Raw genomic sequence first — 27,994 nt, forward strand, 5'->3', positions numbered from 1 at the left:
ATGCTATTCCATCAACTCTCAAGACCCTTGTAAACATGATTATCAAAGGCCCCACAGTCCATCCGTAGCCCGGCCTGTAGAGAGTAACTCAAATTAAGCTGGTATGACCGTCTCTCATCTTTTCATCTTTAACAGCATCTCAAGCGATCAAAATCCCTCTTCTGCAGTGTAGTTTCCGCCACGCAAGAGAAAGGAATGTCCCTTCCTCCGCCTAATCTATGCTTTAAAGATTTATGGAGCAACAATGAAGCGACGTCTTATCAATGTTATGTTTGGCGTGGGCTTTGCATTTCTTATGACGGACCTCTAGCTTTTCCCGATATCGCAAACAGTGTTTGTACACAGTTTGAAAAGAATGACGCTGCATGTCCTCCAGAACTGTGAGATGGTCTGTTTACAATTGCTGGACCTTGTACTTGGAAACTATAGATTAAAAGCTAAGCTCCACAAGTGCACACGATTCGTTCCTTGCAACAGCTCTCTCTCTTGTGCAGCTCCAACAAATGAGGAACCTGGGGTTGATAGTGGGATAAATACTGTACCTTTACACACTGTACACTGTGAAAATACTGTTCCTGCAGCCTCTGAAGCTTCCAAAGGGGCACAAATTCCAGCCCCTTTTCTTGAAGTACCTTCGGCAGTTTTAAGGGAAATTAACTTAAACATTTCCCAAGACTATAAGTCATATAAATCTAGATCTTGACATTTTGGCAAGCACATCATATCAATTAAACGTAAGTTACTCGATGTATCTCAGCCTCGATTTCATGCATAGTTCCAATGTGGTACTTTTTGTGCATGCGTTAATATGAGTTTCTGGATGAATAATTCTAATAACAACCAGAAAATAAAAATCAGAATTCAGTCAGAGAATGGTCAAAAATCATTTCAAGTCATTTGGTATCCAAGTACTTTCCGATGAGGAATCTTAACCATATAATCAGTTGCTAATGCTCTGCTATTCATTAAAGACAAAACAGTCACGTGACTTTTTATATTGATTTCAAAGGCACTATATTATGCGCTCTAATGATAGAAAGTAAGTAACTAAACAGAGAAGCCAAAGAAACGCCAAGAATTCAGTATTTTACATCAGCCTTGCTTCCATGTTAAAAGGCTTATATGCCATTTTTCTGACATGCGCATTACGTGGCTCTGGGTGTTAATTTGGGATGACTCCATATCAGGAAATGTTTGTCTCATAGAGGTTAGTAAGCCTGCCAAGTTTCATGCTTTTATCATGAAACGAACAATTGAACCATTTTTTGGTCGTTAGCAGCTGGACTATATTCGGTGGTATGGAAAGTAAACAACACTGATTATTACCAGCAAAGTTTATTTTAAGAAATTCATACAACAATCCTATATATTCTAAGAAGTTTTACACACTGCCGGCTCAAAAAATTAATCTGTACAGGTCTGTTTAAAAATGTTCCTTGCAGCTAAGTAAAACATTACAATGCCGCTACCCATCGCAATTTGCTTGAATTTAGGTTACAAAATGCCTATTCTAAACCATGAAGTTATAAGGGCAGCAACAATTGTTGCATTATTAACTTTGTAAAATACTTAAATATTTTTGTTTATAGAGCGGATTTCAGTTAAGCGTCGAAAGGAATTTCGTGTCTGCTGTGGCTTTGCTTTACTGCGCTCTGATTGGTTATCAGAAATCGCCACTTTCTCAACCAATAAGAAGAAAAACCAAAACCAATCGTAAACTGGCTCGCACTCGTTTTCCCGCGCTTGACGCCGGTAACATGTATTTGCTTCGAATTCTGATTGGTTAAATGTTCTTTTCGTCTGCTGTGATTGGCCAGAGCAATGAATTAGGTTTTTGGGTTTACAACACTAGAATGACAACCGCTCTATACACCACTGAAAGTCTCAAAAGCTCGTCCAGACTCGAGACTTCTGCGTTGAAAAGCTACCCAACATACTCTTAGTAAATAACAATCTATCGCTAACTGCAAAGAATGAAGTGGTAGCATTCAAATGAAGTCTGTGGACGAAATCCTTAAGTGTGACCATTCACATGAAAGCTATTCAGAGTTTCTTTCCTGTGGTAGAATGATAAAACTATTCGAGTACTCCACGTACTTTAATGCTCTCGATTTGTTGTTTCTTTATAAAAAACAAATTAGGCTTCTTACCCACATTTGATTTAATTTATACAGAAAACAACGTTACAAGTATAAGCAATGTCTCTGCGATTTCACGTTCTTTTTGTTTCCAAGTTTACAAAAACCAAATTAGGCTTCTTACCCACATTTGATTTTCAGTTATTCTGGCTATGAAATGTTAAACGAGGGACAAAGTGACAGTAGACACTCAAAACGCTGTTGCCCTCAATGGTTTAACAGGAATGTATGTAATAAAATTGTACATAATTAAAAATCTATGCAAAAATTTATACAAAATACAACTTTACAAAGCTACTCTTGGATGAGCTCTGCGATTTCACATTCGCTTTGCTTTTTTACAAAAACCAAATTAGGCTTCTTACCCACATTTGATTTTTAGCTACTTTTGTTGTGAAAGGTTTAACGAGGAACAAAGTGTCAGTTGACACTTAAAGCTTTGCCGCCCTTACTTAAGGTGGCCGAACACAGCGCGCGCTTTACAGATTCTGTTAGTGATTCTATTAAGCGCGCGCTATGGTTGTGGTAAGCAAATACTATCTATCCCTCGATTTTATACCAAATGGATCACAAAGGTAAGTTTTTCTCTTAAAATAACTTAGTTTCTCGTTTGTGAATCCTTCTTCATTTATCGCCGAACAAAGAAAGTGAGTTCACAATCAACTAAGCCTTTTTTGTACGCTTTTCATCTTTCTGAGAAACCCTAATTAAAAGACGCATGCGCATTTGAACAAAAATTGTGACTGGTTATTTTAATGGAAATGAACTGTTTTCCAAGTAACCGCTCGTTAGAATTTCGTGAAATTTGACAAAACAGTAGTTTTCTAAAAGCGTAACTTGCCTACAAACCAAAAACAAAATCTAACAGAGGGTATCTTCAAAAAACATTAAAGTGCAAAACCAACATTTAAAATACATGAAAGCAGCATCACTATGTCAGTATTTTGTGAGTTTTTCTGGATAAAAAATTTGGAAAAAATCTAACGAGTGCATTTTTTAAAAATTAAGAAAAACCATTATTTGTGGACGGTTAATAGCTTGCTGCGTTGCCATGGCAACGGCACCTTGTTCAACAAGAAGTATCAAAATTTATTCCTTCTTAGTTAATCTTGCACCATGCTAATTTCAGGTACTCAGAAGTACGTAGTTTTCAAATAATGTTTACTAACACCTGTGTACTGGAAAAACTGTGTTCGGCCACCTTAATACTGAATACAATTTTACAAGGCTACTCTTAGATAAGCCAAGTCTCTGCGATTTCACGTTCGCTTAGTGTCTTTACAAAAACCAAATTAGGCTTCTTACCCACATTTGATTTTCAGCTACTTTGGTTGTGAAAGGTTTAAAGAAAAACAGTGTCAGCTGACACTAAAAAGCTATGGCCCTTAATTCAAATAGAAAACAACTTTTAAAGGCTACTCTTGGATAAGCCATTTTTCTGCGGTTTCACGTGCGTTTTCAAGCCTTAAAAAAATCTAAATTTTAAAGAATGCTTTAGCAACAAACAGTGTCTACAGTAGGACGAATAATGACAATATTCAAGAGCTCATGACCTGGAGCCTCCATCTCTTATACTAACCCTTATAGTCAACCATTTCCCAAGTAGGTTTATTTTTAGAACGAGTCTCAAGGGACCTTTGAACCGCCCACGGTTTAGCTACCCAATCAAAGAAAAGCGATGACAATTGAATTGTCATACGCCACCCCTTTTCGAGGGAAAAGCAGTTCTAAAACATAGATCTACTCAGGAATTGATTGACTGGAAGAGTTAATACAGATAGAGGCTCCTGTTACCACTGGGGTACAAGCCAAAGTATCCAATCACTCACGTTTCCAGAGCTCCACCTTTTCCGCCTTGCTTTCCAATGGAAAATGATGGTAATCTTCTACGAACAAAACTGGTGTAATATGATCCTATGATACTTAAATCTAAGACATGCGCAAACCCGGATGTTTGGGAACACCGCTAAATAAGACCTGGTTTCCACTAAGACAAAATCATAAGCATACAGAGAAGCAAGTGAGTACATAAGCATAAGGACAGACGCACGCACAGAAAACCATTCTTAACGGGATTCTCGATACAAGCTCCCCTCGATGTTAAGCAAGTTGGCGGACGAAACGGCTAACTGCCTTGTGCTTGGCTTATGTCGTCCCCATTCTTGTTTGTAAAAACTGCGGTAGTAAAGATAAGCATAAGCACGAGAAAGGAAGGTGGGGTGGTGCATTCCTCTTGTGCTTATGCTGATGTCGCAGGTATTCTCATTTGCTTAAGCGGTGTTTGTGCATATGCTTATGTCCTAATGAAAACCACGCTTGACGGTAAGGTTTTTCTCATACCAAGCGAAAGAAATGGTGTTTTCTGTTTACAATCCCGCACGACTGTCCCTGTTCAGAGGCTGGAAACTGGAAAAGTGACAAAGTTATGGAATTTCCGATGTTCCGTTCCGAACGGCAAAAGAGGAGTTGGGACGCTTTCCATTCAGCTAAAATGTTCGGTTCAATGGTCGAAATGCGCCGACAAAATGGAGATTTTCCGAATCAAACGGAGATTTTCCGGACCAAACGAACGTCTTTCAACCGGTTGGAACAGGATTACCTTTCCATTTGCGAAAAAATTCCCATTTCTTCTTGCACTATCATGTAAGTTTTTTTATCTGCCAATCAGGTTCAAGTTTGCAACTAATGGAAAAATATTTTCATTTACTTTGGAAAGTAAAGTAATGACTGAAGATTACAACAAGATTTTTTTCGTACTAAACTCCTGCATGTAGCCTATTGATTTTAGTAACAGAGCAACAAAAACAGCTCATCTTCACGTCAGAGTATTTTAGTGTATACTACTTTTGACTTTCCCTTTAAAAAGCGAAGGTTTGTTTAAATGTTGAGTGGCGAGAATATAAAAGTGGCCAATAAATTTAAAGTCAAGAGAAGACAAGGGACGCTAAACATTTGGGCGAGGAATCGAATGGAACTGAAATTTTCCGGAATAAAATTACGGAAATTCGGGTACACGTCGTGAAGTTTGCCTAATTTTCTGGAAAAATCGGAGCCAGAAACTTCCGTTCTGTTCGGCAATTCCTACTCGGGCCCGCTTTCTCCGACGTAAGCTGATTGGTTACGCACGAAACTCGTGAATGGAACAGAAAATGCTGTTCCAATCAGCATCTATTTTTTTCCAGACTTAAAACAGGAACGTTTGGCTGACTAGAAAGCGCCCCAAACCACCCAACGGCTGACCTATGATTAACTATTAGAAAGACAGGTTGACGCATGCGAAGAAGCATAAGACTTTAGAGCACAACCACAAGACAGGCTTGCGTGCGAGCAAGGAGTCGGGACGTCACCTTCGAGTGCAAGCGGTGCTAAGTTACAAGCGGCCTTAAGCGCTCTGTAAAAAGAGTTTGTATGAGGAATAAAAAATCGAAGCTTTTGGACATTAACGGGGCACTGTCACAGCGATTTTGCATTTTGGTCAAAGTGAAACGGCTCAAATATTTGACAAAGAACCTGTTTTGTAACATGAAATTGCTCTTACAACATAGGGAAGAAATATTAAGGTTTTTCCCGTAGGATGAACAAACCATAATCAACGTTTGGCGACTTCTCTAAAGTACACAGAACGACATTGAAAAAAAAAAAACAACTACAATCCACTCCCATCCTAGCTATCCGCAGCCAAACATAATTGATAGTTGTTTCTGTGCACTAGTAGGGCAATTGTTAACAAAAAATCAACCACTATTTTAACGCTTCCATTGAAACAAATACGTTTTTCGGTTATTCATAGTGACACTGCCCCTTTAAGGTGCCCATTCCTTTTTATCGGCGCGTTGGTAGCGTTTTTGAATCGCGCTTTTTCGTAGGAAGATTGAACCCATTTCTTTGAGTTTTGGCACACTAAATGAAAAATGTTTGAACTTTAAGAAAATCGTACCTGCTCTGTTGTGGCGGTAAAACGTTCCAGATATCACATTTTTTAAAACCATGTTTTCCTTATTTCATTTAATAAGCCTCGAGCTCTCAAGTTTTAAAGGCGCTGTTACACTAGACAATTTTCTTGCAACTTGTCTCGCAATTTTGTTGCGACACAAGTTGCACGAATTGTGGCCTGCTGTGACATGCCCTGAAACGAACATGTCACGCAATTTTTTTGTTGTCGCAATCGTTGCGAGAGGTAGAAGTCCGTTCTACTTAGTACGACGGCGACTGCAACAAAAACGTTGCAAGGCATGTTCATTTCAGGGCATGTTACACTAGGCAACGATCCGTGCAACTTGTGTCACAACGGTGCAACAAGATTGCGAGATAAGTTGCAAGAAAAATTGCCTAGTGCAACAGCGCCTTTAGGCAATCATGAATATACAAGTCGCTACACAGAAAGATGCCAGGTACCTTTACTCTAGAAATATTATGCTAATGCAACTGTAATACTCAGAATGTTTGGGAAATTAAAAGACAAATACGCCATAATTCTGATGAGTAAGCATGCTATCTAAAACCATGCCAGTTCTTCTAGTGCGAGCAGTGGTCGCCTTTTGGATTCTGATTGGTTCCTTTCTTTTACTTAAGTTCTGGGTGACATTAGCCTTTCAGATGAGAGATAGTCCGTTTGCACTGTTCCACAACATGTGTGTCAGCTAAGTTAAATGCAAGAACATAGCAATGTCAAAGTAAATTTAACCAACTTTCTGCGTATCGAGTTGTAACGTCACTATTTCCACGAAACTTGCAGATGCGAAAATTAAGAGGTTGAAGAATTCAGTATTTGATGAAATAAGACAAAAAAAATCTGTCTTCTTATTACAAAATTGCAAAAAAAAAACCTGAATTCTCAAAAATTTCGACTATTATTACAAAATAAATAAAATCTGCTCAAAGTTCAAACAGTTCTTATAGAGGGCGCCGAAACTCAATGAAATCAGTTGAATCTTTCCGCCTAAAAGATTCGATTCAAAAATGTTACCAACGATCCAATAGTTAGAAGCGGGCCACCTTAAATAAAACCAACGAAAGAAATAACTGGTCTTAAAGAAAGCTCAAAACGGTGGAATAAGCCCCCATAACAAAAATTTACCGAAAGGGAGCATGTTTACTGCATGGCACTTCAAGATGAGCTCCATAAGTTCAAAATGTTATTCCCAATACAAAGCCTTATACAGAGCGCTAAACTTGTCAACGGCCGCTTGTAATCCAGACGTTAATTTCTCTGCAGTGGAACAGTAGCTGTTTGACAAAATTTTCTGCATTACTTTTGACCTACCCGTGAAAGTTTTCTGCGCCAAAACATCTTAACTTGTGGAAACCTCGAAGTCTCACACTCTAGAATAAGCCCAGTGCTTCTCATTGATGGTCTTAATTCGATGAACTTTCTGTCATCCCATAGAAGCTTACCGTTAAATCAATCGAGGACAGTGATTTGCTTGTTAACGAAAGCTTACTGAAGTCATACATTTGGCCTTTACTTGTTGCACAATGGTCACTCACTTGTAATCTCAATGTTTTCAACGAGTCGCTTTGAGTCAAAATGTTACAAAGTTCGGGTAACCAGTCTTCGCTTATTTCATTGAAGATGTTGACGGTCAGATTGAATGTCGTTATTGATGTGTTGTGTTTCAGACCGCCAACCAGGCGGTCCAGCCACTTGTGATCTGGGACACTGTACTGATTCACTATCAGAGTGAGTGTAGTCAGTGACTTGTTTGCTGCTAAAGCTCCCTCTACATAATATTCGTATAAGGTGACTCCTCCAAGGTCTTCGAAGTTGTTAATGGTCAGAGTAAGTACACGTAACGATGAATTGTTGTCCAAAGGACTTAAAAGGTCTGCTCCCCACTCTTGATAAAAGCTGCTATAGTTGTTGATTGTCAGACTTAATGCAGAAACCGATGTAGCAGCCAAGGCATCACTCATATCGTATTCCCAATGGACCCAACGGTCTTCGAAATAAGCCTGCGGCGGGAAACATGCATGTCTAAAGTTGTTGATTGTAAGATTAAGCGAAGTTAGCGATGCGTTTTGAGTCAGAACATCACAAACATAGTCTTTCCAGTCGTCGCGTTCGTAATGGTTAATTTTAAGACTGAGCTCATTTTTTCCGCCGTCTTTAACTTGAGAAGAATTATTGACAGAGCAATCTAGACAACTAAACAATTCATCTGAAACTACACATGAGTCGTTCACATTTAGGAGAACTGCCTGGTTGTTTTGTGACATTTCTTGAAGGACATCTTTTCCCCTTACGCTCACCTCCCCCAATATGTTCAATGTAAGGCAAAACAGAGCTTTGGGTGGCACAAAACATCTCGCTATACAATCAGCAAAACCATCAGTTAATCTGCCGTGGACATTTAAACTCAGACTACACAGCGGGAATCGTGCCAATAAATCACATAGACCTTCACTCCCTTCTAAACTCAACTCGCCCCAAAGGTTGACAGTCAAGCGCTGTTTTGGACTTAGCTCATTCGTAAGGACAACAGGACGTAGAGAGGCCACATGATTGGCTGTCACTTTGCTGCCAGTGTCTGGGTGAAACTCAAGGACAACTGGTGCCTTCTTTGAGAAACGCAGATTCTTCAAAACGGTATGCCAGTTTTCAGGGTCCTGTCCATAGACGAACGCTCTGAAACAATTCAATGAACGATTTTTTGTTAGTCCTCTTTCTAACAAACTGGCACCAGAAATACTCAGATTTCCATTGACTCGAAGATCAAGAGAGTTTAAAAAGGTTGGACCTTCAAGTCCTTTGCAAACTGCAGCAGCCAACGAATCCTGCATGTCACCACAAATAATTAGAGACAGAGAAGTTAAGGATTTGTTTGTAAAAAGCTTTTCTAAGGCCTCTATTGCAGTTTCACTCATTGGACCATAAATCTTTAAAACAACAGACGTAAGTGGTGTAACAGCAGATAACCCTTCTTCAAGAGCAGAGGCCCAAGCCTCACGCCACTCTTCCGACAATGCAAATGTCACTGTTCTTAAGGTCTTGCTTGCAGCTAAACCTTTACCAATGATAGCAGCCGCATCACAAGGTATGTCGTTTGACACTGTGAGGATAAACTCCAGTAAACTGGTGCTAGCAGCTAACCCATCAAACAGAACATTGGCTGCTTTTGTTGTCAACTCAATGTTAGAGAAGCTTAGAGTCGTAATGTGCGAGCAGGATATTAGGAGATCTGCGACAGTTGCCATTTCGCTCTCGTCAAGATAGTTTGAGTCAGTCACAATAACTTTGACAGGCTGCTGTAAAGTTGAAAAGCTTTGGCAGGCCTTCAGAACATTAACAAAGTGCCGGCAATTCCAATGATAGTACTCTTCTTCGGGGTAAGTTAAATTGTCATCTCGGTAAATCGAGATCTTCAGCGGAAAAGGTATGAAAGAACAAAGAGTAGACGCCATTCGCTCAGCATTTCCACTTTCAACAAAGCTCTCAATGAAGAAAGTTGCTTCCTCATAACTGATATCGGGCCAGCCGACCCATCCACAGCTGCAAAGCTTCTCGCCAATCTGACTGAATAGAATATTCGCTTCCTCACCAAGCATACCAGCTACAAATAGAAATACTTGTGGATATTTTCCGACCAAATCATCAAAGTCTAAAAGCTCAAACACGTTGAACTCGTTTTCTCGTAACTTGTGCGCAATATATGATGCAGCCAAGTATTCTTGAAAAGATTTATGAAGAAAGCAGTATTCATGCTGTGGATTTAATCTCTTCAAACTTTCCTCCTTGTAAAGCAGACCTAGTCCACGAGCTACCAACTTGTCATTTTTCCTTTCCAATTCTTTCAATTCGTCTTCACGAAAACTATGACGATCGTTCAGCAGGCATTTCCAAGCTAGCTTTCCAAGTGCAAGGATGTCCTTTTCAAATTCTTTTTCTAAATCTCTGTCGTCTTCATGAGCCTTCCGACCGTGTTTTGTACAATATCTTCTCAAAAGGCACCGTACAATGATTTGGTAAAGCTCAGTACGGGAAGATGGGAGTTTTCCTGCATAGTCTTCATAAATAACACATAGGAGAAGTAGATTTAGTGGATTGTTTCGGAGGGCATGTAATAAAGTGTTTGCTTTTATTTCTTCTATGAGTCCCTCTCCTTTTGCAGAATGCACTGGATCAACACTCTTAAAATGTTTTCTGATATAATCAAAAGCAGCACTTTCAGTGAATCCTTCGATCTGTAAAAGAACGTCAAAAACAAACTCCTTTCTCACGTCAATTCCTCTCTCTTGTCGACAAGTGGCCAGGACATAACAAAATGGAAGAATTCTTCTGTGAAGCAGTTTATCCACGTAATGCTTTGATTTTTCGGGAAGCTCGTCAAGACCGTCCAAAATAATTAAAATTCTCTCCTGGTTATGAATGTCCCTCAGAAAATCCAACAGCTTTTCTCTGGTATTTTCCTCGATATCGTTTGGCAGAAGTTGTTCAATGATGGCTTCCATGATATCTTCATCGATGTCTCGGCATTTTAACAACAGTACAAATTCAAAACTGGGAGAGGTAAACGTTGTTGCAGTGCTTTTGTTTGCCCAGTCCTGAGCAAGTTTAAGGCAAAAAGTCGTTTTACCAATTCCGGGACTTCCCTCAACAAGCGTCATGACATCTTCACCTTTCTCAAGAGCCCTAAAGATGTCATACACGTTCACCTCATTACCTTCTGTTCGAACGCCTGCTTTTGCTCTTGAAATTATTTTCAATCTTGTGTAGACATCTTCAAGAGGTAACTGAATAGTGTTGTCCCAAAGAAGCGGCCTTAAGTGAGCGCGTCTATTGTACTCTGCTCTGAGCAACTTCTCAACAACTGCGTTGTCGGTACCTACAAAAAAGTGACAATTGTTTCTTTCAGGTGATCCTCAGGTCTTGGTCGCTTAAAATAAGGATCTTTGCCAAGGCGAGACGAAATTATCAAAAACCCTGAGATAAGGGATTTTTAGTTCCAATTGTTGCACGAATTCCCCGTTTGTACACCAACGCACTCCCCTTTCTAAAACCTGCAGTTTTGCTGACTATGCATGGCATGTAAAAAGGAAAAAGTTAACTAGATTTTTTTCAACTCAGTTTAATGTCTATTGTAAAGAGAGAACGACGTTTTTCAGTTTGCAAACCATGTTTCGACATGTTCAAATGCCATCGTCAGCTACAACAATGATAGATACAGAAAGAGGTGTTACACGGACAACGCCAGATTAGCACGTCTAACATGTTGATTAAGAATACGCATTGCTCACTTAATGGGCATCGCTTCCTTCGGTTTGAGTTGGAAATTAGTGTAGACAGAATGTACAACAGTAAAACTATCCGAGAGGGACGCAGAGTGAAACCCACGTAGGCACCTTCTAACTTACATAAGGGGCCCAAGTGGCGTGACGTGGCGTTTGAACAGGTCCTTCAATCGTAACATAAAATGTTAAAAGCTTGTTGAAAGTGTGTTGGATCAAATTTAAACTGGATTAAACTTTCATTCAACATCGATTCAACATTTCCTTTAATCTTGAAAATGTTGAATGGTATTCAAGCCGTTTGAACGCTTTGTTCATCCAACATAAGCCCAACGCCGTTCAACTATTGTTAAACGAACGTTGGGCAAATGTTGAAACCGTTTAAACGGGCCTTTAAGCTACACAATTAGGGACTTCGCTCGCGCGTTATTACAAATTTACTTGCACTGGCTGTAATGCCAGCTATATTGGTGAGACCACTCGCCGCATTACCACGCGCGTCCGTGAGCACTTGAGCTGGGACACATTATGAGACACTCATGAAAGATTCAGCGGCTTGTCGCACTGCTGGTTCCTCGAATTGCTTTCCTGTTGTAGACTCTGCCTGCACCAATTTTCAACGTCTTCAACTGAAGTAATGTTTTGCAAACCAGAAAACATCGTTCTCTGTTTGCAATTTGTTGTCAGTCTGGTGTTTTCTGCAATGTCTACAGTGATGTAATAAAGTACCGGTAAGCAGTGGTTTTCTTGTTACCTTCCGTATTTCTGGCTTATTTCTTGTCAAGGAGGAGAAATAAATATTTTGAAAGAACTAATTTTGACAAAACGTTAGCTAGCACAGTTTAACAAGGACTCTTGCAGGTAGTCACCATATCAATTTGAAGGTCAGTGGATTTAAATAAACAAACAAACTACAATAGCAAATGGCATGAACTGAATGACAGAACTGATATGCACTTCCTTTCCCCAGGCCTACAAGCACAACTGACTTTTGGTAGTACTTCCATAAAAATGATATTTTCTGATCCTTGCTTTAAAAAATTAAATAACGTAAGAATTACCTGTAAGACCTTCACTAGTTGTTAGTTTGGGCTGCTTTGGAGTTGAAGTGCATGCTGTGCTTGGAGATAATGGTCTTTTGCCCTTTGCTGACTCCTGCTTCTCAGATGAACCTGGGTGGAAAAAATACATTGCTGGATGCGTGACTCCTTGCGTTTCTGAAATACTGGTGTTCTGTTCACAAGCGACAAAGCTCATCACAGTTTTCAGAGGTTAGTATTTGAGTGTCATGACTTTGGCTGGGTGATACTAAGACTAAGAGCTCCCTTTGTTAAGGAAGGTGTCACCTAATACCAAGTTAGTTTTGTCTGGTTTATGACTATTAAGGAAAAGCAGATCTTAGCAAAGGCTATTTGGATCCGAAACGAAAATTGGGGGTGACTGCGCACCCTTCAGAGAAGGCTTTTAAATATGCAGCAATGAAGGTAATTTTGCAGAATGTTGCTCATCTACCTCTAAAAACTCCGCCGTTACCCCAATTTTCTTCCGCGATTCCTCTAAGCCCTTGCAAAATGTTTGCTTTTCCAGCAGTCACAACCTTCCCAAAATTCATCGTTATTGAGAGGCTCTGTCCACAAAAAATCGAATTACTCGAAAATTCCTGAGATGTGTAGAGTGTATGCACACCAACAACAGGAAGTACCTTCCTTGAGCCACCTCAACTACAATTACCAAATGTGCTATGCAAGGAAGCGAAAGACAGTGCAATGTTACCATAATCTATGACCTGATAAAGAAGACAATATATTGGGCATTTTCCATTTCACTCTTTAACCCCTAATATCAAAGAACAAATGCTCAAAGTTTCAAAGTTTCATTCACAAAGTTTCGACCCCAACTGCTGATTTTCCTGACTGCAGGAGAAACAAGGACTACATACAACTTCTACGTCTATTGCATCATCCAGATCTGATATTTAAAAGTTTGGGCCAGAAATCCTGTTTTCCATACACATACTGTGCTTAATAATTCCTAAAATGGTCAGTTCCTTTTTTAAAGTTCAATCGAAAACATCCATTTCTGAAAATGTTCAACAATGTTATGATCACTACGTACATTAAAACCGGTAAAAATTCCACTTTTCAAATTAATAGGGTGCTAGAGCCCAGTCTAGGTGACATGATCAGGAGGGACCTTGTTCATGTTAACATGTTCATCCAGCAGACATTTAACATCATACGATTGTACCTTGTTGAATCTCCATAACAAGTGAAGGATCCTTCTTGTCCTCAAGGATCGCCATGTCCCTTCCATTCTCCTTACTGGCATTGGCCCCTAAAAGAAGAAACAGGAAAAAACCACTATACCTAGAAACATAGCTACAGCATTTGCATCAATCAACTACTTTTGTTCATGGTAGTAGCACTCAACTTACAAGCACCTTGTCAGTACCAGAACCTGAAGAAACACCAACACATCCAATAACAATGGAATCTATTCCGCCTGTCATAATTTAGACACAAACTGACGGTATCAATTTACTGGTACACTATTTTACTGTTGAGATCCTAACTCACGCTGCCTGAAAAATCGTGTAATACATGATAGACTTCTCACAGCTAAAGAAAAAAATGATGGTTTCTTCAATCTATTACTGGGCCCATATACTAACCACAGTTACGTTATGGTCCTAGCACAATGTACACTGCACTGAAAAATCATCTCAAAAGGAGAAACTTACTTTGCGTAATGCTCAGTATCGTTTCTACAAGTCTCCAACATTGCTCCTCCCAACTGTATTTCTGTGCATATTTTCCACAAAGATCTTTAGCCTCTTCAAGCCGTACAACCCTGTCTTTTTCACGAACAGACCTGATTGCCTTGGCCCACTCTTTAGGATCTTCCGAATTCACGACGCTGTAAGAGCCATACGGCAGTTTTTTTAAAGCATCTCCAAGACCTGAGTTACCACTGACAAGCACAGGAAGACCAGCAGACAAAGCTTCAAGCGCTGCCAGTCCAAAGCCCTCCGTTCTTGATGGCGTTATAGCAAGATCAACTTCACAAAACAGTTTGGCTAGTTCAGCTCTGCTTTCCTCATAAGAACGCACCCTCAGTTGTTTACGGTCAATGCCATGCTTGCATAACCTTTCTGCTACTTCATCCTCTTTTCCAGATGGTGCACCGACAAACACAAGCTGGTAAGAACTTTCAGACAACTCGGCAACTGCCTTCATGGCAATGTCATACCCCTTCAGTTCAAAATCTTCATAATCACCACGACCAAACACCAAGACACAAAATGTCCCACTTTCTTCCGTGGCTTGCTTCACATGAGAAAATTCAGAGAAAATGCCTGGTGTGAGCTGGAATACAGCTTGACCCTTTTGACGGTAACGGAGATAATGGGAATATGCATCTGCCAGCTTGGGACCAATTGCAACAACTTGATCTGCACACTCACACAACTTTATCTCTGCTAGGTGTTTTTTCGCACCTTTGGGGATCGCATCAGTGTACCCTTTGAACATTCCCAGTTCTTCTGGAGCTGTGTGAACAACCTGAAGCCAATTACAGTGGTGACGTTGTTGGATGAGTTGTACTTGTCGGCCAAGGGGCAGCCCATGTCCTATTATCCAATCAATGCAATGGTTTTCTGGTAGAGAGGACAACCAGTCAATGGGCTCGAAACCTATCAGTTCTTTTGCTTCAATGAGATGGACATTGTGACTAGCAGCAACTCTTTGATCCTCTTCACCGCACTGAGGGAGATACATACTGACTTCCACATTCTTGTGTTTTCCCAACTGGATGGCAAGTTCTCTATTAATGGTTGACAAGCCTCCTTTTGTAGATCGCCATTCACTACTCAACAGTGTAACTTTCAGTCTCCTGTTGGAAGCCAAAGTTGACCCACTGTCTAGGCATTCCTGTGATGTAGAGGCTGACGTGCTAGGCAAGGAGGAATCCTAAAACAAACGTGTGTTCAATTTAATGAAGGAAATGTCACTTTGAGTTAATTCCGGGCAGTTATCAAAACCAGATTCTGAGGAAGTGTAATGTAATGGTCAGTATGCGTCAATCTATTGAGCTTAAGAAGTTGATTGAATTTAACAAGGCTGCTTAAATATGGATCGTTTAAGCTGAATGCATCTGAGCTTTCAGAACTGAAGGTGTTATCCCAACCCACTCTGATAAAATTAGTAAGAAGTTTTAGGTGGGATCCATACCATCCAAAACTTTCACCAGCATGAGAAAATCAATATCTTTTTTTCATGATCATGCAAAAGAACAAATTTAATGTTCTTTACAGACAGACAAACACTGTAGATTGAAAATAAGAAGCCTTGTTCCCCTGTGTCTCAGATAAAATTGGTAACAAGTTATTAATAGCTTCTTGTTTCTTGGTAAATTCAGTTGAGCTTACTACTGATTTTGTTATCTTACGTATCAGAGAGGTATTCACACGAATTTCAAATCAACAGGGAGACTGTCTATTAATAACTATTAGCAAATTGATGCCTGGTCCAGAAGAAACTGGGCCCTACTGAGTGTTGCCAGCTTTTAAAAATGTTCAGAAAGCCAAACACAGCTTAGAATTTGATGGGAGCTCAACAAAAGCAACAAAATACAATCTTCTAGCTTCAATTTATAGGATAAAAAAGTTTGAGAAGTAAATAGAAATCTCTGCGCAGTTACTGTTCTATTCAAATGCCCAAAACTACTGAACACTAACCAGCAAAACAAGCCACAATAAATTATCAGTGCAACTGCTTTAAATTCAGTTTTGGCAGTCAAATAATGCCAACTTTTGTGCCATCCTAGGCGCTATTTAAGGCACAGAGTCTCAAATAAGACTTAGCAGTATATGGGCTTCCAGGTCTGTATAGGAGGCACCACGGTGGTTGTATGAAAATAGCAAGATCATTGGTAAAAATATGATTTCTGTTAAACTGGTTATGTTGAGAGAGTGACCTAAGCAATGTAGCTGTTCTCCAGGTCAATTTTGTTATTGCAATTTACAGAAAAAAAAAAAGAGGAAAACATCCAACTTTTTGGCAGGATTTTAAGCAGTTACAACTTTGGGATATGGATAAAAAAAATAGGAGTTTTAAAAACCCAGTCTAGAAAACTTTTGAAAGATTGTGTGTGGCAACAATAACCAAGGTTCCCTTGGGGTTAATTTTTGTTTGGTGAGCTGAAAAAGTCATCCAAAAATTAAGCTAGCCAGTCTAAAGGACACAGAAAAGCAATTCTCATCTTTACTTCAAGAAATTTGGTAACTGACGTGGGTGGGGTTTCATGAACCTTAGAAGTATACACACTTGGCCTAAGGTTACACCCATTTTGCTTGCAAGTTTTCGAGATCTTGTAGGAGAACTGGATAAGCTTAGGATGGGGAGGATATCCACAATTAGGTTAGCTTAGGTAAGGTTACCTTAGCTTGAAGAGGGTGAACACCTGCCTTAGTGATGGCTATTGATTAGGAGATTGCAAAACTCATTGGAGTAACCTTAGATTTGTTTGACGAGGGTGAACACGTGCCCTTGGGTTAGCTATCGTTTGGAGGATTGGGCACCTCATAGGAGTAAAGTCAGTTTAATTTGGGTAGGGTGATCAACAATCCTGAGGAGGCTAAACACCTACACTGGGGTTAGCTATTGTTTGGAGGATTGGGCATGTAAAAGGGCTAAGGCTAGCTTAGTCTGGAGAGGGTGAATGCCTACCCTGGAGTAAGCTCGTGTTTGGGAGATTGGGCACATAACAGGGGTAAGTTTGGCTTCGTCTGGGGAGGAGGAACACCTACAATGGGGTTAGCTCGAGTTTGGGGGATTGTCACGTAACAGGGGTGAGGTAAGCTCAGTATGGGGAGAAAGAACATCTGCCCTGGGCTTAGCTGTGTTTGGGGGATTGGGCACATAACAGGGGTAAGGTTAGCTTAGTCTAGGTAGAGTGAATACTTGCCCTGGGGTTAGCGCTTGTTTGGGGGATTGGGCACATAACAGGGGTAAGGTTGGCTTAGTCTGGGGAGGAAGAACACCTGCCCTGGGCTTAACTCGTGTTTGGGGGATTATCACGTAACAGGGTTGAGGTTAGCTTAGTCTGGAGAGGAAGAACACCTGCTTTGGGGTTAGCTGGTGTTTGGGGGATTTGGCACATAACAGGGGTAAGGTTGGCTTAGTCTGGGGAGGAGGAACACCTGCCCTGGTGTTAGCTCCTGTTTGGGGGATTATCACATAAAAGGGGTAAGGTTAGTTTAATCTGTGGAGGAAGAACACCTGCCCTGGGGTTAGCTTGTGTTTGGGGGATTGGGCATGTAACAGGGGTAAGGTTAGCTTAGTCTGGGGGGGAAGAACACCTGCCCTGGGGTTGACTTGTGTTTGGGGGATTGGGCACGTAACAGGAGTAAGGTTAGCTTAGCCTGTGAAGGAAGAACACCTGCCCTGGGGTTAGCTTGTGTTTGGGGGATTGGCCACATAACAGGGGTAAGTGTGGCTTAGTCTAGGGAGGAGGAACACCTGCAATGGGTTTAGCTCGTGTTTGGGGGATTGGGGGAACCTAACAATAGTAAGGTTAACTTAGTCTGGGGAGGAAGAACACCTGCCCTGGGGTTAGCTCGTGTTTGGGGAATTGAGCACGTAACAGGGGTAAGGTTACCTTAGTTTGAAGAGGGTGAAAGCCTGCTTTGGCAATGGGTATTGATTAGGAGATTGCAAAACTCATTGGAGTAACCTTAGCTTTGTTTGATGAGGGTGAACACTTGCCCCTTGGGTTAGCTATTGTTTGGGGGATTGGGCACCTCATAGGAGTAATGTCAGTTTAATTTGGGTAGGGTGATCACCAATCCTGAGGAGGGTGAACACCTGCCCACCTGCAATGGGGTTAGCTCATGTTTGGGGGATTATCACGTAACAGGGGTAAGGTTAGCTTAGTCTGGGGAGGAAGAACACCTGCCCTGGGGTTAGCTGGTGTTTGGGGGATTTGGCACATAACAGGGGTAAGGTTGGCTTAGTCTGGGGAGGAGGAACACCTGCCCTGGGTTAGGTCTTGTTTTGGGGATTGGGTACATAACAGCAGCAAGGTTAACTTAGTCTGGGGAGGGTGAACAGCTACCCTGGGGTCAGCTCTTGTTTATGGGATTAAGGACCTCATAGAGATAAGGTTAGCTCAGTTTGGGGAGGGTGAACAACTGTTATGGGGTTAGTGCTCGTTTGTCACACATTACAGGGGTAAGGTTAGCTTAGTCTGGGGTCTTGTTTGGGGGATTGAGCACATAACAGGGGTAAGTTTGGATTAGTCTGGGGAGGCGGAACACCTGCCCTGGGGTTAACTCGTGTCTGGGGGATTATCACATAACAGGGGTAAGGTTAGCTTAGTCTTGGGAGGACGAACACCTGCCCTGGGGTTAGCTTGTGTTTGGGGGATTGGGCACGTAACAGGAGTAAGGTTAGCTTAGTCTGTGAAGGAAGAACACCTGCCCTGGGGTTAGCTTGTGTTTGGGGGATTGGGCACATAACAGGGGTACGTTTGGCTTAGTCTGGGGAGGAGGAACACCTGCAATGGGTTTAGCTAGTGTTTGGGGGATTGGGCACCTAACAGGGGTAAGGTTAACTTAGTCTGGGGAGGTTTAACACCTGCCCTGGTGTTAGCTCTTGTTTGGGGGATTGAGCACATAACAGGGGTAAGTTTGGATTAGTCTTGGGAGGAGGAACACCTGCCCTGGGGTAAGCTTGTGTTTGGGGGATTGGGTAAGTTTAACTTAGTCTGAGGGGAGGGGGGGCAGACACCTGCCCTAGGGTTAGCTTGTGTTTGGGAGATTATCATGTAACAGGGGTAAGTTTAGCTTAGTCTGGGGAGAGAGAATACCTGCCCAGGAGTTAGCTCTTGTTTGGAGGATTGGGCACATAACAGGGGTAAGTTTGGCTTAGTCTTGGAAGGAGAAACACCTGCAATGGGGTTAGGTCTTATTTGGGGGATTGGGTACATAACAGCATCAAGGTTAACTTAGTCTGGGGAGGGTGAACAGCTACCCTGGGTTCAGCTCTTGTTTGGGGGATTGGGCACCTCACAGGGGTAAGGTTTGCTTAGTCTGGGGAGGTAAAACAACTGCCCTGGGGTGAGCTCTTGTTTGGGGCATTGGGCACCTCACAGGGGTAAGGTTAGCTTAGTCTGGGGGGGTAAAACAACTGCCCTGGAGTTAGCTCTTTTTTGTGGGATTGGGCACATAAAAGGGGTAAGGTTGGCTTAGTCTGGGGAGGGTGAAAATCTACCCTGGGGGTGCCTCTTGTTTAGGGGAGTGGGTAAGGTTAACTTAGTCTGGGAGTGGAGGACACCTGCCCTGAAGTTAGCTCTTGTTTGGGGTATTTGGCATTTCATAGGAGTATGAATAGTTTAGTTTGAGGAGAGTGAATAGCTGCCCTGTGTAAGCTATGGTTTGTGGGATTGGACACGTCATAGGGGTGAAGTTTTCTTAGTTTGCAAGGGGTGAACACCTGCCCTAGGGTTAAGGGTATTGCCTAGCATGCCATAGGGGTAATGTTAACTTAGTTTGGTAGGGATGGACACCTGCCCAGGGGATGGCTATTGTTTGGGGGATTGAGCATCTCACAGAACTATGTAAGGTTAGCTTAGTTTGTCTTGGGGAGAGGTATTGTTTGGGGTTTTTTGCATCTCATGGGGGTAAGTTGAGCTTCGTTTGAGGAGGGAAACACCTGCATTGGGGTTACATCACTAGCTCTTGTTTGGGGTATTGGGCATGTTGCGCCTAGAATTCAATGTATCCCTAAGGAGTTTACACGGAATTATTTCAGTGTGTTACATAAAAATTTACATACCGCATCGGTATATGAGCTAATGTTTACCAGCTAGGTTATTTTTCTTTCCGTCTCAAGTTTGTATTGCGTCGTGTTCTGCGAGCGGGCATATTTCTCTTCTGGGAAGCGTACTTCGCATTTCGTTTTTACTTTCAAGTTTTTTTATGGCCACAGTTTTGTAAGTATTTCTCTTAGTTGTTTGCTTGTATATTTCGGTTTGTTTATTTCGCGTAGTTCTTGTTGTTTTGTTTCAGTTTGTAATTTATAATTCCCGTTTTATTTTATTTCAGTCGAATCACTCACTAGCACACTTGTTTTGGGGTATACGTTATCTTCGTATTTCGCCTTTTTCTCCTTCATTAAACAGAAGTGCATTCAAGCTGTGGCATTTTATTTTTGTGTTCGTGGCGGCGGCGGCTTCGGCCGGCCACATTTATTCGAAAAACCGTGTGGAAGTTTATGTCAGCGACCGTGTTGGTTTTGGCCACATGTTCTCACAGGACCGTCGAGTCGACGACCGCTTAGGGAGTGGCACTCCTCGCTTAGAGTTGAAACAAAATTTGAAAACGTCACGGAAAGGATATAAGGGTCACGTAACAAGGATTCGAAATGAGATTGAAGCATTGATGGTTTCGCGAGAGTATGAATGTGTTCGTGGCAAGTTAGCTAACCTGGAACCAGCATTCACGAACTTTCGGCATGCTCATGAAGCTTACGTGCAGTGTCTTGACGATCCGAAAGAAATTTTTGAAGCAACAACGTGGTTCGAAGATCTAAGCGACAAGAATCGCCGGTTTGTTCAGCGCTTTGAGAAGTGGCTTGATGGCTCTCAGAGGAGCCTTCGGTGGATGCGAATGATTCAGCCAGCCAGTATGGCTCTTCTTCGGTGTTAAGAAAATCGCCGAGTTCGGTTTCCAAAGCAATTTCGCGTTTAACGGTGAAGGTCAAAGAGGTCAAGGTAGAAGAGGCTCTCGCTGAGTTAAAGTTGCAGCAACTCAAGAAGAAATTCGATTTGCAGCAAAGATGTGTGGTAGTACAGCGCGAGGAGGAGTTATTGGAGGTCGAAAATAAAATCGAACAAGCGCGTCTTAGAGTGCAAATTTTAGAGGAAGGAGAAGGTTACAAGGATCATTTGGCGTATTCCTTCGATCCACCCCCGGCATCCGGTGTTCCACGTGCCAAGGGCGACGATCAGCGAACTGCTACTTTTCCGGACACCGGTTTTAAGGCGAAGTCTGCACTTACACACGCGCCTTTGCCATCGAGAGTCGAGACGAACACGTTACACGCGCGTTCCGATTTAGATCCTGTCTCTCAATGGAAGCGCGATCCTGCTTTCCGTGAGCCTAATGCTAGCCTTGACCGTGGAAACCCTAATTACCGTGAAAACCTTGAACAATTATTGCATCAGCAGCAACAAATGATTGGACTTCAACAGAGGACCTTCCAGTCAATGGCGTCCACGATTAAGCAAGGATTCTCCTTACCAAAACCTGACATTAGCAAGTTTGACGGAAATCCACTCGTCTACTGGAATTTTGTTCGCTTGACGTTTGAGAACAGCATCACAAGAAACGCATCGGATGATAGCGAGCGCCTCTCGTATTTGTTGCAGTTCTGCACAGGGACTGCAAGGGACGCCATTAGCAGCTGTTCGGCTTTGGACCCTGCTGTTGGATATCAGACAGCTAGAGCGTTGCTTGAGGAACGTTTAGGACATCCATATAAGATTGCTACTGCGCACCTCAATAGGGTAGTTCGAGGTCCTCCGTTAAAGCCGTACGACCAGCGTGGTTTGCTGACCTTTGCGGATCAATTAAGAGACTCTCAAAACGTGTTGGAATCCATTGGATACCTGAACGAGATCAATAGCGCCAACAACCTGAGGAGCGTCGTGGAAAGACTTCCGTTTCATCTTAGAATCAAGTGGTTAGAGGTTGCTGATCGTTTGCAAGAGTCGGGGTTGACACCTAGAATTCACCACATCTCCGAGTTTGTGTCCAAGAGAGCCCGAGCAGTGAACGATCCTGTATTTGGAAACATCGTTGCTGGTGACAGAGAGAAGACCAAAAAGACTAACAGGCCCAGCAGCTCATCACGGGGAACAACCTTCGCGGCTCAAGGGGGCTCAGTCAAGCCTGTTTCCTCCAACGTGAAGAGTAGCACATTTAATGATAACAGCCGTTCTGCTGTGAACCAAGGTATTGGTGTTGGGTCCGGGAAGTGCGTTGTAAATGCAGGCCTACATCAGTTATGGAACTGTGAGGAGTTCAAAAGAAAATCGTATGCCGATCGCATAAACACTTTGCGAGAACACAGATTGTGTGACAATTGCTTCAAGATGGGACACATAGCCAGGGGATGCCTGCAAAAGAGTGCCTGTTATGTTGAAGGTTGTAACAGGAAGCATATGACGGTGATCCACCCCCCTACGGAGCTGTCTGCGAACCGCAACATTTACGTCAATCGCTTTCGTGAAGGAGTTCTTCATCCGCGCTTAGTTGAAGATCGTGTTAGCCAGAGTCACACAATGACAATTGGTGCAACTTCCGGTGGTGATGGTGTTACTCAGCGTCACGCCATTAGAGCTGGTACAACTTCCCGACCATATCGTGATTTCCTGAGTCACCCAGCTGGGGCTGATATAACTTCCGGTGGAGATTGTGTCACGCAGAGTCACACGATTGGCGTTGGTTCAGCTTCCGGTGCATATCACAATATCCAAGGTCATGCAAGTTCTGGTGGAGGTCATTTTACTCAGAGTTATGCGATTGGGGCCGGTGCAAGAAATCAAAGAAACCAAAACAACCGTTGCCAGTCAACCGAGCAGAGAATACGCCTCAGAGTTGTTCCGGTCAAAGTACGTGACAGTTTGTCTGGTCGTATGCTAGAAACGCACGCTCTCCTGGATAATGGATCAGATGTTTCTCTCTGTGATTCTGAGCTGGTGAAGGAGTTAGGTCTTCAGGGTGAACGGTGAGATTTCTTCCTGACCACACAAGAGGGGAAGGACAGTGCTAAGTACGGCTTGGAGCTGAAGCTTATCGTTAGTTCTTTGGATGGTGCTTCAACATTGGAAATACCGAGAGTGTGGTCCGTTGATTGCTTAAATATCTCAAGTCGAAGTATTCCAGTGCCTGAAGATGTGAAAGGATGGCCTCATCTGAGCGACATTGAGCTTCCAGAGATCCAAGGGAAAGATGTTAGGCTGCTCATTGGATGCAATGCTCCAGAGGCTTTTTGGGTGTTGGAAGAGAGACGTGGTGCAAGGGGAGAACCTGTAGCTGTTCGATCATTACTTGGTTGGACTTTGATGGGACCTGTTGAGAGGTTTGGTGGAGATTCCAATTTCAATGTGAACTTTGTACGTCTGGAGAGCAGTAGAGGTGATCACGATGAGGCTTTATTGCAGCAAGTAGAAAAGTTTTGGAGGACAGATTTCGTTGATGCGTTATGCAGTTCTAAAGTGGCTATGTCCGTAGAAGATCGGAAGGCACTAAAAACGATGGAGGATTCAGTTAAAATCGTCTCTGGCCATCACCAAGTAGCTCTTCCCTGGAGAAATCAGCCACCTTATCTTCCAAACAATCGATTGGCGGCCGAGCAGAGGTTGCAGTTGTTGAGGAAACGGTTTCTGCGCGATGAAGAATTCTTTCAAAGGTACAAGGGGACAATCAACGATTACATCTCCAAAGGGTTCGCCCATCGGGTGCCTCATGAGGAACTCCACCCCACTGGCAAGCCTCTATGGTATCTTCCGCATCATGCAGTTTTCCACCCCCACAAACCAGATAAGTTGAGAGTAGTGTTCGACTGTGCAGCAAAGTTTCAAGGAACGTCGTTGAATGATCAGCTGTTACATGGTCCTGATTTCACCAACAACCTGTTTGGTGTCCTCAACAGATTTCGTCAAGAAGCGATTGCCCTTGTGTCAGATATCGAGGCCATGTTTCATCACGTGAGAGTTGACCCAAGGGATCACGACGCTCTTCGTTTCTTGTGGTGGCCTGGTGACGATGTGAGACAGCAACCAGTTGAGTACAGAATGGAGGTTCATCTTTTTGGTAGTACCTCTTCGCCTAGCGTCGCGAGTTTTGCTTTAAGGAAGACTGCCCAGGACAACGATGGCGATTTTGGACATGAAGTGATCGATACTGTGCTCAAGAATTTTTACGTTGACAATTGTCTTAAGTCGATTTCTTCAAGGGCTGTTGCTGTGCGCTTAAGGGTTGAGCTTTGTGGTTTGTTGTCCAGAGGTGGTTTTCGATTAACCAAGTGGCTGAGTGATGATAAAGATGTGCTAGAGACCATTCCGAAGAACGAAAGAGCTCCGTCAGTGTTGGATTTGGATTTGTTTAACGACAATCTTCCCCTCTAGAGAACACTTGGAGTTCAATGGAATGTGGACACAGACACAATCACTTTCAAGGTTGTACCAAAGGACAAACGTTTCACTCGAAGAGGGATTTTATCCGTAACAAGCTCGGTTTATGATCCTCTTTGGCTGATGTCACCTGTTGTCGTGTCTGCCAAGAAGCTTTTGCAAGACCTTTGTCGAAAGAAATTAGGATGGGATGATGTAATTGCATCAGAGGAAGCTATGCACTGGAAGACATGGCTCGCAAACCTGCCTAAGCTTTCTCAAGTCGTCGTGTCGCAGCATCTTAAGCCAGGAAACTTTGGAGAGATATTGTCTTCTCAGCTTCACCACTTTGCCAATGCATCCCAAGTGGCGTTTGGGGCAGTTGCATATGTAAGATTTGAAAATGCAGACGGCCTGGTTCATTGCAACTTTCTTGTGGCAAAATCTCGTCTAGCCCATGTAAAACTGATGACCATATCGAGGCTGGAGCTGTCGGCAGCTGTCCTCGCAGTCAAGATTGACCGAGTACTTCGTGAAGAGTTGGAGTTTGCGATCGACAAGTCAATTTTCTGGTCAGATTCTACTGCTGTGCTGCAATATATTAGGAATGTGGACAAGAGGTTTCATACCTTCGTCGCCAATAGACTTGCAGTCATACATGATGGTTCTGAGCCTGCCCAGTGGAGGTACGTGCCGACTTCCGATAACCCAGCAGATTAATTAGCAGAGGAGCAACTGCAGATGAGATGATTCATAACACTCAGTGGTTTAGCGGTCCAGAATTCCTGTGGAAAGATGAACGTTTCTGGCCTACTTTCCCAGAACCCTTACACGAGACTTTAGATGAGGATCTGGAAATCAAAAAGGAAATACAAGTTCATCTTTTGGCTTTTCCAGAAACAACATTGAATTCGATGATCCAACGTTATTCTTCCTGGTACAAGTTGAAGAGGGGTGTCGCTTGGCTTATCCGCTTCAAAGAATTCATAAAGAACAAGCTTTATTCACGTAGGGGACTTAATAATCCTTTGGACGCCCGTCTGCCACTCAAGGAACTTTCTTTGGAAGACATAAGGACCGCAGAAGTTGAGCTAATCAAATATGTGCAGAGAGTGTCATTTCCTCAAGCTTTAGACGCTCAAAAGAGGTCAAGTTCTTTGGTTTGGCAGAAGCATGTACTGAGATGTTCAGGCTCGAGTGGCTCAATTTACAAGTTGAGGCCCTGGGTGGATCAGAGGGGAATTCTTAGAGTCGGAGGCAGACTCGAATATGCTCCAATAAATTTCCAAGCAAAGCATCAGATTTTGTTACCAAGCAACCATCACTTGTCCAGCCTTATCATCATGGAACATCATGAGCTTGTTGGGCATTTTGGCCAGGAATACGTGTTGGCAAGCTTGCGTCAAAGGTTCTGGATTGTTAAGGGTTGTGCTACTGTTCGAAGAGTGATTGGGAGATGCCTTACTTGTTGAAGACAGAATGCTGTTCGCGGACAACAACTGATGGCGAGTTTACCCAAAGATCGGCTGACCCCTGATCATCCACCGTTCGCTTCCGTTGGTATTGATTTCTTCGGGCCATTGTACGTCAAACAGCGTAGGAGTATTGCAAAGCACTATGGATGCCTTTTTACATGCTTAACCATGAGAGCCACTCACATAGAGATACAGATACAGATTCGTTTGTCAATGCACTTTGGAGATTTATTAATCGCAGAGGTCATCCAAAGATCATAAGAAGTGACAACGGCACCAATTTATGCGCAGGAGAGAGAGAAATTCGAGAAGCCATAAATGATTGGAACCATCGGAAAATCGAGAAGTTTCTTCAGCAACGGAATATTGATTGGAGATTTAATCCACCTGGAGCTTCCCATATGGGGAGAGTTTGGGAGCGCATAATCCGGTCTGCACGCAAAGTCCTTGCAAGTTTGTTGAGGGATCAGCTGGTGTGTGGAGAAGCTCTTCACACCGTTATGACTGAAGCGGAAAGTGTTTTGAACAGTCGTCCTTTAACGCCCAATAGCGACAACCCTACAGATTTCGAAGCTTTGACGCCCAACCATTTATTGCTCCTGCGACCAAACGGTAGCATGCCACCAGGTGTTTTTTCTAAGGATGATCTATACTGCAAGCGCCGTTGGAGACAAATTCAGTACTTAGCGGATGTATTTTGGAAAAGATGGCTGTCAAGTTACCTACCTGCCCTTCAAGAATGCCAAAAATGGACAAGACCGTCACGGAATTTTTGTGTTGGTGACTTGGTTTTGGTTGTTGATGAAAGAGTTCCACGTGGACAATGGCCTTTGGGTCGGATCATTGAAGTGCATACTGGAAGAGATAATCTCGTTAGATCAGCAAAGATTGCAACCAAGAAATGTACTTTGACAAGACCGATTGCGAAGCTGTGCTTTCTTGAACAGGACCTTAACTGAGAACTGTCATTAAAGGAGGACTTTTCAAGGAAACGCCGATCACTTTTGTGAACTTGAACTTTCAAATGTCCTTAAGACAGAACATTTATTTATTTATTTTTCGTTACTTTTCTAGACGCTTAAAAAGTTTAAGTGAACTTAACGCTTTAAGTTCAGGGGCCGGAATGTTGCGCCTAGAATTCTATGTATCCCTAAGAAGTTTACACGGAATTATTTCAGTGTGTTACGTAAAAATTTACATACCGCGTCGGTACATGTATATAAGCTAATGTTTACCAGCTAGGTTATTTTTCTTTCCATCTCAAGTTTGTATTGCGTCGTGTTCTGCGAGCGGGCATATTTCTCTTCTGGGAAGCGTACTTCGCATTTCGTTTTTACTTTCAAGTTTTTTTATGGCCACAGTTTTGTAAGTATTTCTCTTAGTTGTTTGCTTGTATATTTTGGTTTGTTTATTTCGCGTAGTTCTTGTTGTTTTGTTTCAGTTTGTAATTTATAATTCCCGTTTTATTTTATTTCAGTCGAATCACTCACTAGCACACTTGTTTCTTCGTATTTCGCCTTTTTCTCCTTCATTAAACGGAAGTGCATTCAAGCTGTGGCATTTTATTTTTGTGTTCGTGGCGGCGGCGGCTTCGGCAGGCCACAGGGCATTTCATAGGAGTATGACTAGGTTAGTTTAGGGAGAGTGAATAGCAGCACTGGGGTTTGCGGCCTCTTGCACCTCACAGGGGTAAGGTTAGCTTAGTCTGGGGAGGAATGGACACCCGCCCTGGGGTTAGCTCTTGTTTACCAGACCAACAATGCATATGCACACACAAAGTGCATCTTGACTGTACAATATTCTAGATGAGCATTACATGCATCTATATCAATTCAATTACCACAGACTGACAGTTACCTTAATTGTCAACCTGGACATCACAGGAAGCCTTCAGAAACAACCTTCAACTCTGATGCTAAATTAAAACTGTAAATAGAAAGAAAAGCTTGTTTCAGTAAGGTGGTTGCATGGGATTTCATG

General features: G+C 42.5%; 2 protein-coding genes, 1 long non-coding RNA gene and 1 pseudogene across 6 annotated transcripts in view; all 4 read right to left on the reverse strand.

Annotated features, from left to right (window-relative positions):
* Positions 1 to 27,994, reverse strand: part of LOC146472173 (uncharacterized) — a 241,432-nt gene that overhangs the window by 152,628 nt on the left and 60,810 nt on the right. The window lies entirely within an intron of this gene.
* The window catches only part of LOC146472178 (uncharacterized), a 137,781-nt pseudogene that overhangs the window by 89,406 nt on the left and 20,381 nt on the right, over positions 1 to 27,994 (reverse strand). The window lies entirely within an intron of this gene.
* Positions 1,317 to 27,911, reverse strand: LOC146472185 (uncharacterized). The gene is made up of 6 exons (XM_085119630.1): positions 27,872 to 27,911; positions 14,104 to 15,331; positions 13,611 to 13,697; positions 12,425 to 12,535; positions 3,340 to 10,960; positions 1,317 to 2,589 (listed from the first exon to the last, which is right to left on the reverse strand). The coding sequence occupies exons 1-5, from the start codon at positions 27,890 to 27,892 to the stop codon at positions 7,494 to 7,496; spliced, it is 4,914 nt and encodes a 1,637-aa protein (XP_084975756.1). The 5' UTR covers positions 27,893 to 27,911; the 3' UTR covers positions 1,317 to 2,589; positions 3,340 to 7,493.
* The window catches only part of LOC146472186 (uncharacterized), a 34,061-nt gene continuing 7,383 nt past the window's right edge, over positions 1,317 to 27,994 (reverse strand). Inside the window, exon 2 of the long non-coding RNA XR_014866601.1 lies at positions 1,317 to 2,052. This is a non-coding gene — a long non-coding RNA (uncharacterized LOC146472186). The remainder of the gene's footprint in view (positions 2,053 to 27,994) is intronic.

Source organism: Pavona decussata, unplaced genomic scaffold, assembly GCF_977016875.1.
Source record: "Pavona decussata unplaced genomic scaffold, jaPavDecu1.1 SCAFFOLD_100, whole genome shotgun sequence".
NCBI lineage: Eukaryota > Metazoa > Cnidaria > Anthozoa > Scleractinia > Agariciidae > Pavona > Pavona decussata.

Excerpts from the sequence above, each read along its gene's own strand:
- LOC146472185 (XM_085119630.1), bottom strand. The coding sequence starts at position 27,892 with ATGTCCAGGTTGACAATTAAG. Across the intron at positions 13,698-14,103 it reads GATACTGAGCATTACGCAAA|GGGCCAATGCCAGTAAGGAG; the intron begins GTAAGTTTCTCC and ends TTCTTCTTTTAG. Across the intron at positions 10,961-12,424 it reads AACTAGTGAAGGTCTTACAG|GTACCGACAACGCAGTTGTT; the intron begins GTAATTCTTACG and ends ACTTTTTTGTAG.